The following is a 15229-nucleotide window of genomic DNA, read 5'->3' as shown; positions in this document are numbered from 1 at the left end:
CAAGGAGAGGGTTGTGAGGAGAGGATAGGACCTTCATTAGGAATTGTACAAGGTTCCAGCTGCCTGGTCCCTATTGTAGCTGGACGAATCCGTTTTCCGACATGTTGTTTTCTTTGACCGTCGTACCCCTCATTTTATAGTTGCGTCGCTTCTTTGGACAATGTTGAGCAGTATGCTTAGGTTCTCCGCAATATAAACATAATCCTTCTTGACGACGATGAATCTTTTCTTGCTCAGTTAGGGGTTTAAAATGTACCGCGTCAATTTGTATGTCTTCTACTTCCGAATGTACGTTTGGCAAAGATGCTGATGTTGCCATTGAGTAATAACGTTGAGGTTTCCATGTACGACTCTCGAATTGAAATTCAAAAAGTTGATTATCACATTTTACCGCAAAATCCATTGCTTGACTCAAAGTTTGAGGATCAAGTAAGTTGAGCATCAATTTCTTTACTTCGTATTGCAATCCATAAAGAAATTGACTAATGAGTGCAGCATCATCCCACTTGATGTCAATTGCAAGTTGTCAAAATTGTGAAGCATACACTATTACTGAGTGATTTCCTTGTCGCAGAATTCGGATCTTATTTGTTGCAACACGAGTTGCATCGGGTTCACCATACATAGATCGAAACTCCTCCAAAAAAGCTTCCAAATTATCCAATATTGGATTTCGTTGTTCAAGAAAAGATGAAAACCACGATAATGCAGAACCAGAAAGTAGAGTGCCAATAAACCTGACTTGTGATCCTGGAGTTGGATAGCTTTGCGGTTGAAGTTCAATTGCCAATTGTACTTGATTGATGAACCCTCGAAACTTAAATCTCGTACCATCAAATTTCTCGGGTAAGGCAATTCTTGGTTCTCTAGTGCTTACAAGGTGTTATACAATTAGAGAAGGAACGTGATTTGTTGTAGATGTTGAAGCAGCTCTGATCATCTCTATATCCCCACTTTTTGCTATTCTTGTTCTTTCATGTGTTGGTGAATTGAGTTGATGCATCGCAAGCATTAACTCCCTCATTTGCTCTTGCATTTGTGCCATTGCACTCTTCATTTCAACAAGCTCTCCCATAATGACACTAAGAAAAATTTGTTTGATACTGCTCAAGATAAAAGAAAAGAAAGACTTGATAACAAAGAGGATACTAAGAACAATATCAGTTTAGAAGTGGGTAATCCGCAAACTTCTAATACGCTTATGTCTTGTCAAGAGAAAGGGGTAATCCACTCTCACTCAAGAAAAACAAAGCTCTGATATTGTAAGTGTACTCTTGTCAATCTGTCAAGGACAAAGACTCGATGAGGGAAAATATACACAAAAAGGCTATCTCGATATAATAAGTCAAAATATAAACAAGTAGGTATATTAAAAGGAAACTGGAATGGCTATTGCCACAAGACAAGAAACTAAAGACTCTTGAACCTGGACTAGAAGCAAGAAAAGAGTTGACAAGAGTGAAGAAGCCTTCACTCTTGTTTCTATATATACTATCTAACTAGGGGCTATGTGGCGACGTTCTATAGGACCTCCAATATGTGTTGACTTTGTAGGGCACATGCCTTGACTTACAAGGCAAGTTTTTCTACATGTGGGCCACATAGTTAGCTTGATCTTTAAGCTAACAACATGTGTGGCACATGGCCAACTTGTTGACCACGTTTCTAATCCAAAAAGTCAATTAAAGACACCTATGAAGTCAAAGTAGCATCTAGGAAGTTTCTAGGAAGCTTCTATATTAAATATTATAGAATTAACTTACTTTTATTTACTTTTACTTACTTCTACGTATTTCTATATGTAATTATTAGCTTACATGATTATTGCCGTGACAGGTGTTGTACAATTGGAGAAGGAATGTGATTTGGTGCAGATGTTGAAGCAGCTCCGATCATCTCTATATCTCCACTTTCTGCTATTCTTGTTCTCTCCTATGTTGGTGAATTGAGTTGATGTATCGCAAGCATTAACTCCCTCAATTGTTCTTGCATTTGTGCCATTGCACTCTTCATTTCAACAAGCTCTACCATAATGATACTAAGAAGAAAAATTTGTCTGATATTGCTCAAGACAAAAGAAAAAGAAAAGACTTGATAACAAAGAAGATACTAAGAACAATATCAGTTTAGAAGTGGGTAATCCGCAAACTTCTAATATGCTTATGTCTTGTCAAGAGAAAGGGGTAATCCACTCTTATTCAAGAAAAACAAAGCTCTGATATTGTAAGTGCACTCTTGTCAATCTGTCAAAGACAAGAACTCGATGAAAAAATAATTCAAACAAGTGAGCATTCACTCAAAGAGATGTAACAAAATATATATAAACAAGTATATATATTGAAAGAAAAACTGGAATGGCTATTGCCAAAAGACAAGAAAACTAGAGACCCTTGAAACAAACTAGAAGCAAGAAAGGAGTTGACAAGAGTGAAGAAGCCTTCACTCTTGTCTCTATATATACTATCTAACTAAGAGCTACGTGGCGACATTCTATAGGACCTCCAATATGTGTTGACTTTGTAGGGCACATGCCTTGACTTACAAGGCAAGTTTTTCTACGTGTGGGCCACATAGTTAGCTTGATCTTTAAGCTAACAACATGTGTGGCACATGGCCAACTTGTTGACCACGTTTCTAATCCAAAAAGTCAATTAAAGACACCTATGAAGTCAAAGTAACGTCTAGGAAGTTTTTAGGAAGCTTCTATATTAAATATTATAGAATTAACTTACTTTTACCTACTTTTATTTACTTCTACCTATTTCTATATGTAATTATTAGCTTACATGATTATGGCCGTGACACTATACCATTGTTATTTATTTTAGGACATTTTACATTATCTTATCAGTGAACTTTCTATCTACAAGCTCTACAAGTACTTTTAGACTTATTAATATTAGGCTTTTGTTTTTGTTGTAGGTGGTGCTTCTTTAAGACTTGTTTTCTTCTTGTATGCACTTCTAAAGCAAAAAATAGAAAATTAGTTTTTGTCTTCCTTTGCATCTTCTCCTCAAGGAAAATAGATTGCACTACCTCTTCCGTGATTTCTTCTTTTTTTAAATACAATCAATTGAATAAATAGATTTTAATATTCTAATAATGTAGTAAATATAAGAAATGTCATGCTCTTTTTTTTTATTTTACGACTAACTTCAATATATTGATCCTTAAGATCAAAAAACTCTCCAAGAAAAATCTCCATAGATTCTTCATCCACATATCAAAGATTACACAATTTTTTCATTAAAAATATCTCAATAATAACTTCTGAGGGCTTGTAGATCTTAGCCAATATATCTCACATCTCCTTTATAATATTACATTTGTGTATACGAGTTAATTGAAAAGATTTAATATTGAGTGTAATCAATGCTTGTGTTATGTTTTCTTTGATTTTCATTTTAATTTTTCATCAGTATCCATAAGATATTTTAATGTCACATCTATATGCATGTAGAGCTTGCAAATGCATATCAAGTGTTTTATAACAAATGCATATGTGACATAGTTTTTTTCATCTAATTGATTAATGAAATGATCTATTAAAGATGCCATTGTCAAATACAATTAATGCAATAGCAATAAATAACTATAAACAAAAAATTAACAAATAATCTACAAAATGCAATATTTGGAGAGTAGAAGTACCAATCTATATTGGAGCAAAAAGACTTGACTTCACCACTAGTAACAAATGGGATTTAATTAAGTAAAAACCAACATCAATAGAATTTAAATTCCAACTTTAGTAGCTCTAACAATTCCATGACTTTGGCAACAATTCAACAATAATAGAACTTCAACAAGCAAATCATCCAAAAATAAATAAATAAATAAATAAAATCCATAAAAAACATTCAATTTCATCCAAACTAACATTCATCTATGGTACTATTTATTTAGACTTATGTTCATCCATAGTATTGTTCATCCAAACTAATTTTCATCCATAGTATTATTCATCCAAACTAATTTTCATCCATAATATTATTCATCTACATTCATGTTCATCCATGGTACTATTCATCCAAATTGATGTTCATCTAGCTTTGATACCATGTTACGAAGACAAGATGAAAGCATGAAAAACAAGATGGACATTATTTGTTCCTATTGAAAGGTGCCAAAAGCCAAACAAAGGGCACTTTTGGTGTATTACTTAAGAACTGGATAAGTCACAGCTTTTGGTACATACAATATGGGATATTCAACAAAATGTAAGATAGGTTGTAAATTTAAGATGCCAGGTATTCCTTGTTGCCAACACATCATGATATCTCCCTGAGCCTGGAATACATCATAGGAAACTTGAACACACATTGAATAAGAACAGAACCTCTAATATGCAGGGTTGTTTCTACTCATGTTCATCTTGATCTTCATCATATTGTTTCTATGCATGTTCATCTTGACCTTCATCATATTGTTTCTATTCATGTTCAACTTGACCTTCATCTTATTGTTTCTATTCATGTTCAACTTGACCTTCATCTTATTGTTTCTATTCATGTTTATCATTGACCTTCAAGAATGATCATGACCAGATAATTCTAGCAAAATAAACAAGAAGAGAGACAATTGTTTGCCAATGAAACAGGCAGGAAGCCTTTGAAATATGTGATAAAGAAGATGAGCAACTGATAACACCTGAATCCTATTTTCTATACTGAACAAAGTTTGAAGGATATGATCATCCTTCAGCAATCACTACTGGACACAGCAAACAGAACAGTGTGACCTGCATTCCATGACATCACAGAAACCCTAGCTTTAACATGCAGTTCAAAGTCCATGCATGCATGAGCAGCAATTCTGCAAACAAAATCTCAGCAATCAATCAAAACACCCTCAATCATTAAATGCACAATCAAGAGTAGTAGTGATTCAGAGTTGTGATTCCAAGAAAAAAGCATCATAGCCCCTGGTGTTACCATCCTTTCAACTTTGTGGCAATTTGTGCCCTCAGTCATGGCTTCAAACTATTCCAAATCCAACAAAGTTTGCCAAAACATACATGGCATGACTAGGGGACTCAGCTTCCATGGCTATGCATATTTACTTAATCAATGGCACGGCTGCAAAACCTCTCCACATCCTCTGGAATTCAGTTTGCAGTGATCCACCTGATTCATGCTGACAGAATGAGTCTGCAATTTCAGGCTGGATATCCAGCACAGGCACTGCTTTATCCCTGCAACAGTGATCCTCTTCTCAATCAGGATTGATTACACATTTCAAATCCAAATTCATCAAATGAAGCAGCAAAAAAAAAAAAAAAAAAAAAAAAAAAACACTTCCACAAGATTCATAGTTTAAGAGGGTATGTGAAAACACTGTTAGAAGTGCTAGTGACAAATCACCATTATTCCAGAGTGCCAGTGTTCCCAAGCACTGCTGTTTCACGTGCAAACCCTTTCCCAATGGATAAAGAGGATCACATCAGAAGCATACTATGTCCTCTCAGTAAAAGTCCTCGCAAAGGGGATGAGCCCCTCAAGTGGTCTTTGCACTCTTTTGCAAATATTTAGTGAGGAGGAGCATTCATGTTGTTGATTTTGGATGTCTTAATATTAGCCTTGTGACAATTATGATTTGTATGAGTCAACATGGGTTAACTGTTTTTGTGTTAAATTTGCACTCTTCTGCAAATGAATACACGGAATGTGAATTTTTTGTGTATTATTTTTAAATTTTATATGTAACAACAGTTTATAATTTTGGAATACACACACATGTATGTGTATGTGTATATATATATGTGTGTGTGTGTGTGTATACACATGCACATGCATATACATTTGCACTCTAACCTTTAACTCAACTCACCACAGCACTGTCTTGAAAAGAGTTTGTGAGGTTGTTAGAGTTACACATGAAGTGAATGCATGGGAGTGTCTGGCAACGTGGGAGGGACTGGTCTCCTGAAACTTTGGACCAAAATCCTCAAAAGTGTTTAAGAGAGAATAAAGAAAAAAATGTAGAGAGAAATCATGTCTTGCACATTAACTCATGGGTGGTTTATATGTATTTTCCTTTTCAGGGTTTGGAAGAATCCTGATCAGAAGTTGAGCCTTTTGGGATCCATTTTTCTGATAAAATTATTGAGTTGTGCAACTATGTCTATTCATTTCATATGTCTTGTTATTTACTTAACTTTGTAATAAAAAGATAAAAATATATGGGACTGTTTCCCAAGTGATAAATTCAATGAAAAATGTTTCATGGGATACAATGTTAGCTACCATTTATATCAATAAATGCATTCCAAATGTTGTAACCCATTCTTCTTCACTCCAGGACAACAAACCTTAAAATTTATTGGCTTCCATATTCTTTTGTGGTATTTCAGTAACCTGTGTCAAATTGAACATGAACACTCACTGCAGCCAAGGCACAAATGCAACCTCCCTCAAAACTTCACTCTCCCCTCCACAACCATGTTCACAATTCATCACCACATCCTTCTTGTCATAAAATAGAGGCTCTCTACACCATGGATCTTGACATCCCTTGCCATGATTTTTTTACCCTTCTTTGCATTTGTGTAAGTGCAGGTGAATGCAATCAAAGCCTTGATATGACTCCACCACAGTCATAACTTGTGGGAATTGGGGGCCATGCTAAGCTGTAGGCACAGGACCCAAAACATTGTTGTGCCCTTGAGAGCAGCTAATGGTTACCTATGGAGTGAATTAAAAGGGGAAGGTTACAGATGATAACCTGTCAACCTCACATAATGGAAAGCACAGAAACAGAAGATAGGTACCTACAAAACTTGTGGGTATAGCTTAAACTTGCCCAGCTGGGTAACTGGCTGGACCCATCTACTTCCTTCTATTATGTAGTCTTGGTGGCATAGTAGAAGTCTAGGGTTTGAAGGGGAGCCTGTTCCTATATACCCCAAGTGCGTTCTCCTCTGATTGGGGACAATCACATGAGACCTGCTGGGTCTCCACATTGTATGTGTGTCTCACAGTGTTTTTAAGTCCATGGGACCCTCCAAAAAATGGCACCCCCCTCCCCACCATTGATTACCAAGCCCAGACCTAGATTAGGACGTGGACTTGGATCAAAGGTTTGAAACCTAGAACTAGATAAGGATTCCAATCCTGGTCACCACAATTATGGTTTGAATTCACAACCTAAATTAGGGCTTTTGGTCCTGGCTGAATTATAAAAGAGGGGCAAACATATTCCTCTTCCAATTACTGGATGTGGTGGTGATATGGAGTCTGATCTTGATAAACATTGGCCACTTGTGGATTCTTGGATTGCCAAAATAGGGCATTAACAATTTTCCATTGCAACATTGAAAGGACATTTCTAGTAGATTCGATATTAATTATGTTGAAAAAAAATTATTGATGAAAATTTATTTACTTTTTATTTTTACAGGGTTTTAATATCTAGAAACTCACTTTAAAAAGGCCATGGGACAAAGTCTCACGAAGGTTGTACTTTTGGTAAAGTAGTGTTATATTTTTAGAAAAAATAGACGTCGGAGATAATATGTAATAAAAATATTCCATAAAATGGATCAACTTGTTTTTATTATTATTACTACAATTATCAACACAAGTCTAATTGTATCACATCATACCTTGATTATATCAATTATCACGAATATTTTCTGTTCTTGATACTTATTTCTTTCAGAGTTTTTTTTTGGACTTTCCAACACAAACTCCCATTTCTTTGTACAAAACACCTCTTTGAAATAAGCATACAATAAAATTGAACCAGCAATATTGGTCTTTCTATGTAGAAAAAAATGTATAATGTCTCATGTTTTCTTCTTGTAACTTTTGGGATGATGTTTGTAAGAATATAGCCAATTAAGCAAGGCTTTTTCATTTTCAACTAACCAAACGATTTAAAATTGTTGACCTCATGCCTCCTTCCATAAATATTCTTTAAAAATTTCTCCACATGAATATTGAATTTGATTCTGTCGTTATTATATATATATATTCATGTGCACATATATACATGTGTGTATCTTGGGGACTGTCTTCTGTATCAATTGTGGTAGTTTTGAACTTTAGTTTTACTGCTGAAGATCTTTTCAACAAGTGCATATCTAAAAATAATTGTGGTTTTTCAAAATATGTACTGTATGGGGAGCATGTGTCTGTATATTTACATCCTCAAAATAATATGTATATATTTTTTGAACTAAATAATAGAGAAAAATACACAATATTGATAACATTGCTATCATTGAATTTCAAAATTTACAACCTCTTTAAAATTCAAGACTTTGCACCAGTTTTGCTTAAACCAAAAACTAAACATAACAAATAACTTATATGCAGTGTCCGTTGAATGAATGTAGATATAAATGAAAAAAATTAAATTATTAAAATTGGTTGATGACCTGATGTTCAAGAATCAGAGATGGTTCTTTAGATTTCTGGATATCCACAATGCAATTGCAAAAAATAAAATAAAATAAAATAAAATGATTTGATATGATTTGTCCATTACTTCGTCATAACTAACAACAAATTCATGAGTATCATTGTGATTGGAGTTTATAAGAAAGTTTGTTCCTTTCTTGGTAATTAACATACTTACATACACATAACAAGATAGATTTGTTGTTGAAACAATTGCTGTGTGTCTTGTGTTGTTACAATTGTTTTTGTTAAGACCATTGCTTTTGTTTCAAAGACAAATTTATAATGGTTTTTTTGTTTTTTTTTTTTCTTACACATCAATAATTATTTTGTCTTTAATGAATATGATAATTTTTTTTGCCATATATGCTAAAATTATTTCATATCATGATAATGCAATTTATGATTATTATTATTATTATATTTAAACATAGAGAGAATTGTTAATGCTACATCTCTAATTGATATAGCTGCACCATAATTAATTCTTGTAACAATTGCAGGGAGGTGAAGAGGTAGCAGCCCCTTACAGTTGTCTTGTTGATCAGTCACCAAGCACAGTCAAGAGGTAGTGCCATGCAACAATCTCCAAGGGCAGAACCCTTGTAGGGAATTTTTTGTGATATCAAAGCAATGCCACATGACTCGACGCAGTTAGAGGCCTTAGCATCTTGGTACTTAAGCCGCCCCCCTATCTATAACCAATTGAGTCACCACTTCCAAGATTAACATTTGCTTATACTATCTTCTTGCATAACTACTCCTTGTCTCCATCACCCATGATTTTGTCACATTCCATAGCCAAGCTTTTGTTCCTTGTTGTTGTTCTTGTGATAGCTGCAGCTATGGTGGTTGAGGCTAATATAGCATCTATTCCCACTCTTGTTGCAACAAAGGCTCTTGAGCTGACTCTGGTTTTTGCACTTGCTCGTACCTCTTTCATGAAGAAGATTTCTACTTTTTTGCTGAAGTGCATCATTCACAAAGTGGTAAGGGATGTAGCAGTGAAGCTAGTTATTTGGGGCAAAGAATAAAAATAATTGTTTTTCCATGGGTACCACCCCTTGACTTAATTTGCTGATTGGTCAACAAAACCACTGCAAGGAGGTTGCTAACTTCTTGACCTCCCTTTAGTTGTTGTAAGTATTAATTAGAGTGTAGCAATATCAATTAGGGGTGTAGTGTTAATATACATATATTCAATTACATTTACATATTTTTCCAAAAAAAATTCTTTTCAAAACATATTCAGTGACACACTCTCATGCATCCAAATCACTTTCAAACCAACTACAATTTCGAACTGATATGTAATAACATCAAAAACTCTAAAAATTAGTTTTTTTTCGTAAGATTAAATTCTATTCTCTTATAATGAATCATTATTTGTTGTAAAGTCATTAGAATAGTAGAACACATCATGCCACGAGTAGAATTAAACTGTAGTAAGACGCAGAAATTACCATCCAATTACGATTTCAAATTTACATCGGACGCAATAAAAAATTACTATGAACCATCTTTTACTCATCAAAAACGAAAATATGTTGGTAAATTCGTCGACCGTTCATCTGACGAACGAGAACTTGCGAAACAGCATTCGAACCAGACCATCGCGTCCCTCCCTGCGTAACCTAAAGCTTCAGCCACTCATCCCCTACCTTGTCACGAACTCTGTTCATCCTAAACGCGAAAATGGGCAGCCTGTGACAAGATGCTATCATGGGCCCGTTGCGTGCTGGGTAAGCATGTACCAGCACAAAAATTGGGGAGATGGATGAGATATTTCATTCATTCTCATTTCGATTACATTCATCGAGAAGACACCAATATGCACCGCAGATGGAATCCATCATAGTGAACCCTCCAAGTAGGGCTGGGCCCGGCCAGTTTGACCGGGGCTGAAATTAGAATGACTTAGAAGGGTGGGTGAGTGGAATTAGCCCCGGTTTGTCAGGGCTCCAGAGTCCTCCTTGGCCCTTGGGCATTATAAGTATCCACCCGAGCTTAGTTTAGGCTGACCTTCTCCCGGGAGCTCGGGCAGCACCCGAAAACCTCCCATGTGGGGTTGAATTTCTTCCAGAGTGGGCAAACAGCAGGACCACAAGATTAGGGTTTCAACTTCTTCTGGCATCTAAGATTGAACAGAGCCTCTGTCATGTCTCTATAAGTCTGTATACACTCTGTTGTTTAATTTGGATAAACGAATATATGCATGTATGGCTAAAAATATAAAAGTCCACACATTTATAAGAAGGTCGAGTTTACTTTGACAAACACACTATCGACTTCCATTAGGTATATTTAATCCCTCATATGATGGTTATATATATATATATATATAATGTGTTATAAGTTTGCTTTAGGCATCTAAAAAAATACTGAATGATGTCTTTTAAAAACCAACTTCATTAATTTTGCTCTAGCCCACTTCTGGGTTTAGATGCAGGAAAAGGAAATCTATGAATTTTTGTGGGCAAAGACAAACCTTTGGAGGTACAAACTCACTTTTGAGGATGCTTGCTTCAAAGGTACATTCAACACTATGGTGGATTTCCATTATTTGCTGTGAAATGAGATAGTTTGAATTGAAATGAATATAATCAAAGATTTTTCAGATAATTCATGCTCCTACTGTCAAATCCCGTGCATGTATCATACATAGTTTTAATTTTAAAATCATTGCACCATGGCTTGTTTGTTAACACTGTAACACTATCCAAGTCATACATACAACAATATCAGAAATTTTGTTATTATTTTTGTGTTTTTTCTAATTTCCCTCATTTCTCATGTTTTGGGCAGCTAATGTCTGTGAATTTTTATCTAAAAATGAGACGTATTATTATAAATACACATTTAATTGTGTATTCAACATACAACAACATATATAGTAGTGGTCTGTGTTTTATTTATAGCAAGTGGATGAAATGTGATGCAAGTCCACATTAGACAGCACAGTTATTGTTGAGCTAATCAACATACAGAACCCAAAATGTAAACAAAGTACAAATCCTCGACAGTCACTTCTGGTCATATATTAGAAGAAATCGAGATGATGGATTGAAATTCAATAATTATTCGGACTCATTAGTCACAGATTCATGATAGTATTACTTCCTCGTTGCTTTCTAGAATCAACCTGTGATTTCAAATGGAATTCGGGCAGTTTTAAGTTTGTTTGAACAATTAATTGAAAACTAATTCATGAAATAGAAAGCAATTTTTATACCTTGACGTGCACCATAAATGTCTAAATCTATGACGCGGGGCTTCTTTGACATATGGAAAGGAAAGAATAAGAAAATATCAAATTTTAGTTCAGTAAAATACTTTTATTATTAAAGAGGCCATTGGAAGAGGGCCCACGGAGGGGAACCCTTGATTGGCTGAGACGGTGGCTCATTCAGCACACGTGGTGGAGGGGGTCGGAGCCAGTGGGGTCGTGCCTTCGTGACAGCTGAGCAGTTGGGGGACGTCTTCTTGTTCCCGTAAAGCGTCTGCCCCGATCCCCATCTCGTCTTCAAACCCATCCCTCGAACAATACCTGTAGTACTCCTCGATGCGAAGCGCTCATCCCCTTATCGTGCGGAGCGAGACGTCCGTCTTCTGGTGAGGCGCTTAAGGCCTCGGTCACATTTCGACTCGATCAAGTCGGATTGGATTTGAGGGAACTCCGCGATCTCCTTCTTTGCCTAGTTTTTTTCAAGCGTGCGCATAAGAGTAACGTGCGTTGTGGTTTTGTTAAAGAGTTTCGTGGCGTGTTGGAGCGCGATTGAGAGATTGTTGTGTGTTACGGTGGTGGCTTTTCGAGGATTTTCGGAGGTGTTTGCAGTTGATTTTTACGCTGTACCGTGGTTTGCAGCTTCTGATCGACGTGTGACGATTTGAAGTGTGCGATTAGTCTGTTTGGACGTACGTTGTTGAAGAGGTTAGCGAGGACGCTAACCCGGCTTCGCTCTCCGAGCTTCTTGCTCGGGGAATATAGCGGTGGAGACAGCAATCGAGCTGGATAATAGTTGGCTTCGATTTCTCCGCTTATTTTGCATCTATCTTTTGCCGACACACAGAAAGAAGCAAGTGTTTGAGAACGGTTGAAGCTGTTCCACTAGAGTAGATGGGATTTCCTTCAAAGCAGCGAGACTGGTTGCTTGTGTCGCTGTCCCCACTCGACAGCAAAAATTCTCCATGGATGCGCTCCACTGCAGAGTGTCAGAATCCTACAAGGTTCTACTCTGGCCCTTCTGCCAAGCGTCAGCTCCTGCCCCGGCGACATAAAACCCGGCGTAAGAACAGAAGAACAATAAAAAACCGTGTTCCTTGTGCACCTTACAATACAAGTTCTTACTTGATGAGAGCAGGGAAGCTTGGCATCAACGCGCCATTGTTGTCGCCTGCAACTCCCGTGCTGGAAACGCCAGTTATCTCTCCTATGTTATGGCCTTCTGAAAGTCTGGGTGATTGCCAGGTAGCGAATGAGCTAGGAGTCAATGCTTATGGTTCCATGAACGGACGCATTCGTCTTCGGTCGGACGACATGGAACGAGACTCAGGCTCGTCGTCCTGCGGGGAGTCTGAGGCTGAACATTGTGGTCGACGTCCAGCAGATTCTGTGCAACAATTAGAAAAGCGAATTGATCATGGCTTGCAACGCTTTGAGATGCTGTACAATGCTGATTCTCCGTTGAGACATCAGGGCGTGGCCACTGATCAAGAGACACATATTCAGCACCTGGAGGAGGAGAATTTGTCACTGCAGCAGCGACTTTGGGCTATGTCGCAAGAGCTTTCACACTTACGCAGGCGCCTGGGCCACGATGGTGAATTCGGAGTCGGTTCTGACGAGAGCCTCGGCAATGGCTCATGTGCTACCTAAATCCATTGCAATAGGTCTGAGCCTGAGTGCTTAACCTTGATGTAGGAATGTTGGTTTGTCTGGAAGTATGATCTTATATGTGCTTATGTCCTAGTTCCATGGGGTTTGATGTGATATTTATGTGAAAAAGTTGAGGATCTTATCAGTAGTGTAGCTGAGATGTAGTTGAGAATCACATCAACAGTGTTGCTGGTTGTTAAGAGTGGATGACGAGGAGGAGAATTATTGTTGCAGCCAAGACTGATTCTTAAGCACTGCAGGACAGGCTATGGAGTCCTGCTTCGAGTACATTTCACGTGTTTGCACCCGCTCTATATGCTTTGGTCAGTGTCCGTTTCTGGTATATACTACCATATATCAGAGATTTTTTTTTCTTCTTAAAAGCCAGATAGAGATCCAAAAAGTGTTTCCACATGACGGTTGACTTTGGTTAGTCACACTGATGAGAGAGAGGCTGTGGTTGTTGCACAGGCCTGCTGCTTTCATGTTTCTGAGCAAAAGCCAGCCGGAAATTGCTTGGCCGCTAATGACCCGTTGGTACGCATGCTACCTAAGTAAGGGTCAGCTATCGTCTTACTTTTGGAGTGTTCAATGACCCGGCTCTTAGTGCGCAGCTTCGCTTGTATCTCTTCTGGCTTACGAGTCCATCTTCTAACGTGTGCGGCTTCTCTTGTAATCAGCAGTTTCAATATGTAAATGAACTAAAGTCGTTCAGGCCTGCTTTATAATGTTTTTACTTTTTGTGATTTTGGAGCAACTTTAAAAGAAGCTTTGCGCAAGTCAAATTTGAATGAATTGTTTGTGTGATGTTTATGGTTTGTATTTTTCTCGTTTCATCTTTTGGTCCGAGTATGTTCCTTGAAATACGTCGTGGTTGTACGGGCTTGTTCTTGTCATGTTTTAGATAGGAGAATAGACCAGCACTTGGTCCACGTTTGAGCTGGGATTCACTTTGGATTCTCACAATCTTCGCCTATGCAGCTGATGTGCTGCACGAGTAAGGGGTTGTTCTACTGCAGCATCTCGTTTGCATCTTATGCATTTGGTCGTGGTCAACGTGACATCATGACTCCCAAGCATGAGAAGTCTCACAAAGCAGACCTTCCAAAGCAAGGTAGGTAAGGTAGGTTGCAAAGAACATACCTTGCAAAGTTCGTTAAGTTGATAAAAATGTACATTTTTCGAGTTAATCGTAACAATTATAAAATCAAAATACGGACCAATACCACACCAAGTATGGATCACTCTAACCTGGAATGAATACTCTAGCTCAGAAGCGTGAAATAGTCTCTCAAATGATATATATCTGTGTCTTATTCTAAATAAATAACTGTCATGGAGTGGTCAAGTGAATTTTGATCATGCCTTCACTCGGGAAAGACCGGCTGATTCGTCATTGTCGCAGATTTCAGTAAGCATCTTTAACCAGCAAGACGATTTCTGCGCAAGGGCTTGAAAATGTAGTGAATAGGATTCCGCGACACTATTGAGGGATTATGAGTTTAGAATTTGGAGGCATTAATTACGTCTGTGGGACCCGTCTCATAATAACTGTGCGCGTTGTCATCCATTCGACTCTTTCCATGAATGCATGTGTGGTGTAACTTGCCCTGAGACCTGGGTCAGTACAGTCGATGAATGACGATACAAGATTGTGCAGAGCAATTTACGGTTGTCTTTGGATTACTCTATTAAAATTTAATGCTTATAAATGCCGAAATTCGTGTTCTTTAAGTTTGTGGGGTTTTGAGTTTATGTACTAATTTGGAGGAGAAATGTAGAAAACGATTGATACTTGTCTAAATTACAACAAAGAACCTCTTTTTCATTTGAAGTAAAAGTGTTTTTTATAATGATACTTATCGAGCATATAATCGTTTCACAAATTCAAAACTAGTTTCTTCTCTAATAAGTACGCAAACATGTGAGCAGCTCCCATTATGGTGGTTTT

General features: G+C 37.2%; 1 protein-coding gene and 1 long non-coding RNA gene across 9 annotated transcripts; one reads left to right on the top strand and one right to left on the bottom strand.

Annotated features, from left to right (window-relative positions):
• Positions 1 to 3953: 3953 nt before the first annotated feature.
• Positions 3954 to 9872, bottom strand: LOC149988124 (uncharacterized). Its single transcript, XR_016505426.1, has 3 exons — positions 8381 to 9872; positions 5364 to 8017; positions 3954 to 5194 (listed from the first exon to the last, which is right to left on the bottom strand). It is a non-coding gene; the product is annotated as an uncharacterized LOC149988124 (long non-coding RNA).
• A 2048-nt stretch (positions 9873 to 11920) lies between these two features.
• LOC112288736 (uncharacterized) lies at positions 11921 to 14846 on the top strand. 8 transcript variants are annotated; one of them, XM_090254199.1, is made up of 5 exons: positions 11921 to 12014; positions 12268 to 13292; positions 13539 to 13618; positions 13750 to 13815; positions 14260 to 14846. In XM_090254199.1, the coding sequence occupies exons 2-5, from the start codon at positions 13220 to 13222 to the stop codon at positions 14398 to 14400; spliced, it is 360 nt and encodes a 119-aa protein (XP_090110325.1). In that variant the 5' UTR covers positions 11921 to 12014; positions 12268 to 13219; the 3' UTR covers positions 14401 to 14846. The 8 variants fall into 8 exon arrangements, 4 of the variants coding, with proteins under 4 accessions (XP_090110325.1, XP_090110324.1, XP_090110323.1 ...); XR_016505425.1 differs by lacking the exon at positions 14260 to 14846 and having other exon boundaries at positions 13544 to 13601; positions 13750 to 14010; XR_002971656.3 differs by having other exon boundaries at positions 11934 to 13292; positions 13544 to 13601.
• Positions 14847 to 15229: the final 383 nt, after the last annotated feature.

The sequence above is a fragment of the Physcomitrium patens genome, chromosome 11, assembly GCF_059467195.1.
Source record: "Physcomitrium patens ecotype Gransden chromosome 11, ASM5946719v1, whole genome shotgun sequence".
Taxonomy (NCBI): Eukaryota; Viridiplantae; Streptophyta; class Bryopsida; order Funariales; family Funariaceae; genus Physcomitrium; species Physcomitrium patens.
The sequence above is the reverse complement of the archived record's forward strand: the minus strand, read 5'-3'. Positions and strand labels throughout refer to the sequence as shown.